Here is a 7,410-nt window from a genome sequence, read left to right as displayed (position 1 = left end):
ATCTGCCCAATTTAATATTTCTAAATAAACCTGCAACAGTTATTAAACCATATTTCCATCAGCTGATATTTTAAGAGAGGTTATGTACTGTTGTGTTATTTATTAGCGCATTACTGATCTTATGAGACTTTGTGTTGTGTAACATTAGTGCTGCTGCTATACTGTGATCTATAGATTGCCAAATTCTATAGCTTATTAAATCAGAACGGGTTTCATTACCATAATTACAATTAGGTAATGTTGAATAAACACTTCAAAAATACTAAATAAAGAGGCGTCAGAATATACAAGCATATTTTTTGCAAATAATTAAATGTACGTTTACCCTGGAAAAGGTTGCAGTTTGAAATTTAATTGGCTTTTTTAGCTAAATTCTTATTTGTAAAAAATGCAAATATCATCAAACGGGCACGCGCCAGCGCACACGCCGGTTTATCTGTACACGTGCACGCGTCGGGAGCGCGCAGAGCTCATCATGTCCTCCAGGTGGATTTCCCTGTAGTCTCTCCTCAATCTGACGGTCTGAATCTTCAACTTCGTCACCATCATCATCATCATCTCTCCGGTGTGTGTGTGTATGATGCGTGTGCTGCTCTTCTGCACGGCGGTGTGTGTTTTCTCCGCTGGAGGTGAGTGTCAATCTGAATAATGTAAATGACGCTGGTTAATTTATGGTAATTTGCTGATGTTTATGCGCGCTGCTGTTCATGCAGATGTCGCCACTGATGTGTGTTTATGTCTGTAAACTGTAAAAGCAGCATCTTTTATTATTGAACCGACCGTGTTATATAACTGTGTGTGTGTGTGTGTGTGTGTGTGTGTGTGTGTGTGTTGAGCTCGACAGGTGAGACAGGAATAGCCGCTGTTTGTGTTAATCTGCGGGATTATTGGCCTGCGTGAACGAGCCGCGGGTGCGCGCATTTGCCCGATGCACGCGCACTTGTGTAAAATCATCGATTAATAATAAACTAATGATAGTGGTGTTAGCCAGGATGATGAGTGTTGATTAAACGCGTTTTATTTAACCACTAGGCAACATGAGCCCATAAACTCCTGACAGACAGCAGCAGAGCGGCCTCATTAATATTCATATTTCACTGAGAAACCTCCTCATTAATATTCAACAGGTGCGTTAATAGACAGAGAATCGGATCGCGAAAGCGAGTTAAGACCTCTTTCAGGCATCCCACATCAGAAAAATACTAAAATGATAAAAAACCCTGAACGGTTTACAGGTTTTAAAACCCCTATTGTGTAAAACACTGCTTATATTATAATATTTACAGCACTTTGTTTATGTATTATCAACTATTAGATGAACTGTAATAAATAATGTAGTGTGCTTTAGTTTTATTATGGTAACCTGTGGTGTATTGTAGAATAATATACGCTATAGCTGTAAAAAATACAGTACTGGGTCATTTGTTAGTTACTATAGTTATTAATGTTACCATAGCAACTGTAGAATCACCACAGCAGACTAATTACTATTGTTGTGTTACCATAGCGACATGAATCACCACAGCAGATCAATTACTGTAGTTGTTGTGTTACCATAGCAACTGTAGAATCACCACAGCAGATTAATTACTGTAGTTTTTTTGTTACCATAGCAACTGTAGAATCCCCACAGCAATTACTGTAGTTGTTGTTACCATAGCAACTGTAGAATCACCACAACAGATCAATTACGTTAGTTGTTGTGTTACCATAGCGACTGTAGAATCACCACAACAGATCAATTACTGTAGTTGTTGTTACCATAGCAACTGTAGAATCACCACAACAGATCAATTACGTTAGTTGTTGTGTTACCATAGCGACTGTAGAATCACCACAACAGATCAATTACTGTAGTTGTTTTTACCATAGCAACTGTAGAATCACCACAACAGATCAATTACGTTAGTTGTTGTGTAACCATAGCGACTGTAGAATCAACACAGCAGACTAATTCAAGCAGGTTACTACAGTATGCTTCAAGGACTCGCTGTAGTATTTGCTGTACATTAATACAGTATTTTTTCATCTGGGATTTCTGATTTGCTCAGTAGCGAGTAACAAGCGGTCTATTTTGCTTCATTTATTTGCGTGTAATGCTTTGATGTCTGATTGATTTATTCAGTATAAACATATTCAAATATAATTATAATAGTCTAATATGATATCGTGATCAGTGCGTTCTCTGCATGTACTGTAGTCATTTTTATGTTAATCTTCAGTAAGATCGGGATATCTGGATGTTTCTTCTCATCATTTTAGTCTTCCAAGCTCCGCCCCTGAAGCTCCCGCTCATCTGCATACACTTGAGAGCCACGCCCACATCACAAATTATACTTAACTCAAACCGCCAGAGGAAACAGTCTGATGTTGAGATAAATGCTGCTGTGTTTATTTTTAATCTGCGATGGAAACGAGTGCTGACGTGACTACATGACCATCAGTATTAATAAAGTGTTCATTAATTACTGAGATCATCATGATTTAATGCCATTCCTGATGCGTTCTCTTGTCTACAGTGCGATGCCTCCCTCTGCCGGATGAGAAGGTCAGACTAGTGTTCATGATCACGTTTCTGTTGTCATGATGAGGTGTGTGTGTGAAGTAACCTGTGTGTGTGTGTGTGTGTGTGTTCACCAGCCCACCACTGACTGTGCAGATGCCTCTGGCACTGCAGCCGACTGCGACAGAAAGAAGACGGGTGAGTCTCACACACTTATCTCAATATCAGCAGGTGTGTAACTGATGTTTCTCTTCCGTAATGAAGTGTGTGTGTGTGTGTGTGTTCTGCTTTTGTGTTCAGATGAGGATGTTGTTGATGCTCGAGAGAGACATGAGGGTCTGCTGAGAGAATTACAGGAGCTGGCGGAGCATGGTTAGTCACACACACACAGACACACACACACACAGACACATGCACATCGTCTCTGGATGCATTTAATAAATCATTTGCTGTAAATGTCCTAACTTTCTCCCCCTTGCGGCGACCCTGGCTGAATCATTTAAGAGTTGATACAGTCAAGTGTTGATTCTGTTCACTTCAGTGTTGATTCAGTTTAGTTCAGTGTTGATTCTGTTCAGTTCAGTGTTGATTCAGTTTAGTTCAGTGTTGATTCTGTTCACTTCAGTGTTGATTCAGTTTAGTTCAGTGTTGATTGTTCACTTCAGTGTTGATTCAGTTTAGTTCAGTGTTGATTCTGTTCAGTTCAGTGTTGATTCAGTTGAGTGTTCATTCAGTTTGGTTGAGTGTTGATTCTGTTTAGTTGATTGTTGATTCATTTAAGAGTTGATACAGTCAAGTGTTGATTGTTCAGTTCAGTGCTGACTCTGTTCGCTTAAGTGTTGATTCGGTTGAGTGTTGATTCTGTTCACTTCAGTGTTGATTTGGTTTAGTTCAGTGTTGATTTTGTTTAGTTCAGTACTGATTCAATTGGGTGTTAATTTTGTTCAGTGTTGATTCGGTTGAGTGTTGATTTAGTTCAGTGTTGAATCATTTAGGAGTTGATAAAATTTTGTGTTGATTTTGTTCAGTTCAGTGTTGATTCGGTTTAGTTTAGTGTTGATTCGTTTTAGTGTTGATTCAGTTTAGTTCAGTGTTGATTCGGTTTAGTGTTGATTCTGTTTAGTTCAGTTTAGTTGAGTGATGAATCATTTAAGAGTTGATACAGTCAAGTGTTGATTGTAAAGTTCAGTGCTGATTCTGTTCACTTTAGTGTTGATTTAGTTGAGTGCTGATTCTGTTCACTTCAGTGTTGATTTTGGTTGAGTGTTGATTCTGTTCACTTCAGTGTTGATTCAGTTGAGTGCTGATTCTGTTTAGTTGAGTTCAGTTGAGTGTTAAATCATTTAAGAGTTGATAAAATTGAATGTTAATTCTGTTCAGTTCAGTGTTGATTCGGTTTAGTGTTGATTCAGTTTAGTTCAGTATTGATTTAGCTGATAGCTAATACTTTAGTTGATTCTGTTTAGTTCAGTGCTGATTTTGTTGAGTGTTGATTCAATTCAGTTCGGTGTTGATTTTGTTGAGTGTTGATTCTGTTTAGTTCAGTTTAGTTGAGTGTTGAATCGTTTAAGAGTTGATAAAATTAAGTGTTCATTTTGTTCAGTTCAGTGTTTACTAAGTTGATTTATTGGTAACTCAGTTCAATGTTGATTCAGTTGAGTGTTGATTCAATTCAATTTAGTGTTGATTCAGTCGAGCATTGACTCTGTTCAGTTCAGTGTTGATTTTGATTTAGTAGAGCGTTGATTCTGTTCAGTTCAGTATTGATTTGGTTGAGTGTTGATTCTGTTTAGTTCAGTGTTGATTCAGTTGATTGTTGATTCAGTTTAGTTCAATGTTGATTCGGTTGATTGTTGATTCAGTTTAGTTCAGTCTTGATTCGGTTTAGTGTTGATTTGGTTCAGTTCAGTCTTGATTCGGTTTAGTGCTGATTCTGTTTAGTTTAGTTTAGTTGAGTGTTGATTCATTTAATAATTGATACAGTCAAGTTTTGATTGTTCACTTCAGTGTTGATTCACTGTTGATTCAGTCAGTTGTCGTTTTATTTCAGCTTAATGCTTTTTCCAGTTAAATATTGATTCCATTCTTGATTCAATCAAATATGGCTTTATTCAGATGTTGATTCAATTGAGTGTGGATTCATTCAGATGTTGATTCAGTTGAGTGTGGATTCATTCAGATGTTGATTCAGTTGAGTGTGGATTCATTCAGATGTTGATTCAGTTGAGTGTAAATTCATTCAGATGTTGATTCAGTTGAGTGTGGATTCATTCAGTGTTGATTCAGTTGAGTGGATTCATTCAGATGTTGATTCAGTTGAGTGGATTCATTCAGTGTTGATTCAGTTGAGTGGATTCATTCAGATGTTGATTCAGTTGAGTGTGGATTCATTCAGATGTTGATTCAGTTGAGTGTGGATTCATTCAGTGTTGATTCAGTTGAGTGGATTCATTCAGATGTTGATTCAGTTGAGTGGATTCATTCAGTGTTGATTCAGTTGAGTGGATTCATTCAGATGTTGATTCAGTTGAGTGTGGATTCATTCAGATGTTGATTCAATTGAGTGTGGATTCATTCAGATGTTGATTCAGTTGAGTGTGGATTCATTCAGATGTTGATTCAGTTGAGTGTAAATTCATTCAGATGTTGATTCAGTTGAGTGTGGATTCATTCAGTGTTGATTCAGTTGAGTGGATTCATTCAGATGTTGATTCAGTTGAGTGGATTCATTCAGTGTTGATTCAGTTGAGTGGATTCATTCAGATGTTGATTCAGTTGAGTGTGGATTCATTCAGATGTTGATTCAGTTGAGTGTGGATTCATTCAGATGTTGATTCAGTTGAGTGTGGATTCATTCAGATGTTGATTCAGTTGAGTGTGGATTCATTCAGTGTTGATTCAGTTGAGTGTGGATTCATTCAGTGTTGATTCAGTTGAGTGTGGATTCATTCAGATGTTGATTCAGTTGAGTGTGGATTCATTCAGATGTTGATTCAGTTGAGTGTGGATTCATTCAGATGTTGATTCAGTTGAGTGTGGATTCATTCAGATGTTGATTCAGTTGAGTGTGGATTCATTCAGATGTTGATTCAGTTGAGCGTGGATTCATTCAGATGTTGATTCAGTTGAGTGTGGATTCATTCAGATGTTGATTCAGTTGAGTGTGGATTCATTCAGATGTTGATTCAGTTGAGTGTGGATTCATTCAGATGTTGATTCAGTTGAGTGTGGATTCATTCAGATGTTGATTCAGTTGAGTGTGGATTCATTCAGATGTTGATTCAGTTGAGTGTGGATTTATTGAGATGTTGATTCAGTTGAGTGTGGATTCATTCAGTGTTGATTCAGTTGAGTGTGGATTCATTCAGATGTTGATTCAGTTGAGTGTGGATTTATTGAGATGTTGATTCAGTTGAGTGTGGATTCATTCAGTGTTGATTCAGTTGAGTGTGGATTTATTCAGATGTTGATTAATTTAAATGATTCATTCAGATGTTGATTCAGTTGTGTGTGGATTCATTCAGTGTTGATTCAGTTGTGTGTGGATTCATCTGATCTGTGGATTGATTGTTTGATTCAGTGGATTGTTGATTCAGTTGGGTCTGCTTGGTCACAGCGTGGTCTGATTGTGACTGTGTGTTTCCTGCAGAGCGAGAGCGAGAGCAAGAGTTCACCCGCGAGACAGACGAGTATGAGCTCAGCGACACCGACGACACCTGGGAGAACGAGGAGGAGGACGACAACGAGAGAGGAGCAGAAGAAGATGAGGAAGATAATGGAGGAGATGAAGATGATGGAGGGGATGATGCGGAAGACGAGGAGCTCCTGCAGTCTGAGATGGAGCAGCGGCAGGACGAGGAGCTGGAGGAGCTGCTGGAGGAGCTGAAGAAGAAGCAGCAGGAGAAGAAGAGGCGCAGCCGGCTGCAGGAGGAGCAGAAGCTGGAGCAGGAGCTGATGCTGGAGAAGCAGAGGGTGGAGCAGGAGCTGCAGGAGTTGCAGGAGGAGCAGAAGAAGAACAGCAGCGGCGGCGATGGCTGGAGCAGACTGAAGCAGACGCAGGAGAAGCAGGAGGAGCTGCAGGAGCTGCTGAGGAAGATGGAGAGCGCACAGCTGGAGGAGCAGAAGAAGAAGAGCAGCGTGCAGGAGGAGGAGAAGAAGAAGAGGGAGATGGAGAACGCTAGCGATGAAGCCACCAGACAGTTCCAGACGGAGAGAGAACAACAGCAGAGGGAGGAGGACGAGGACGAGGTGACCTCACACATCCTCACACCTTATTATAATAGAACTGAAAGCTTGATTCTGATTGGCTGAGGAGCATTCGAATATTAATTCAGTCGAGTGTGAGTCGTCGTATGAGTTTATTACTTTATTACACCACAGGGCTATTGAATGCTTGATTCTGATTGGCTGATTAAATGATTCAGAAATCAGCTGTACAAATGATTCAGTCGAGAGTTGATTCAGTGTCGATTCATTCAGATGTTGATTTGTTTGAATGTTGATTCATTAAACAGTTGATTCATTCAGATGTTGATTCACTCATTTAAATTTTGATTCAATTGAGTGTTGATTCAATTGAGTGTGGGTTCATTCAGATATTGATTCATTTCATTGTTGATTTATTCAACAGTCAATTCGTTCAGATGTTGATTCACTTGAATGTTGATTAATTTGAATGTTGATTCAATTGTGTGTCAATTCATAGATTAATTCGGAATTTGGTTCAATTTAGTGTGAATTCATTAAGATGTTGATTCATTCGACAGTTGGTTAAATTAAGTGTGGATTCATTCAGATGTTGATTCATTTGAATTCTGATTCATTCAAATCTTGAATTATCTGAATGTTGATTCAATAGGGTGTTGATTCATTCAGATATTCATCCAATTGTGTATGGATTAATTTGA

General features: G+C 38.7%; 1 protein-coding gene across 2 annotated transcripts in view; it reads left to right on the top strand.

Annotated features, from left to right (window-relative positions):
• The first annotated feature begins 463 nt into the window (after window positions 1-463).
• The window catches only part of LOC100534853 (uncharacterized), a 9,544-nt gene continuing 2,597 nt past the window's right edge, over window positions 464-7,410 (top strand). Inside the window, exons 1-5 of one of the 2 annotated variants that reach the window (XM_087284775.1) lie at window positions 464-629; window positions 2,520-2,548; window positions 2,641-2,701; window positions 2,804-2,875; window positions 6,153-6,751. In XM_087284775.1, coding sequence (XP_087140901.1) covers window positions 578-629; window positions 2,520-2,548; window positions 2,641-2,701; window positions 2,804-2,875; window positions 6,153-6,751 — 813 coding nt within the window. In that variant the 5' untranslated portion in view covers window positions 464-577. Of the gene's footprint in view, window positions 630-2,519; window positions 2,549-2,640; window positions 2,735-2,803; window positions 2,876-6,083; window positions 7,001-7,083; window positions 7,237-7,283 lie in introns of those variants that run through there. The other variant, XR_015509943.1, reaches the window with a different exon arrangement.

This window comes from Danio rerio, chromosome 15 (genome assembly GCF_052040795.2).
Source record: "Danio rerio strain M-AB ecotype USA chromosome 15, GRCz13ab, whole genome shotgun sequence".
In the NCBI taxonomy this organism is placed as follows: domain Eukaryota; kingdom Metazoa; phylum Chordata; class Actinopteri; order Cypriniformes; family Danionidae; genus Danio; species Danio rerio.
The sequence above is the reverse complement of the archived record's forward strand: the minus strand, read 5'-3'. Positions and strand labels throughout refer to the sequence as shown.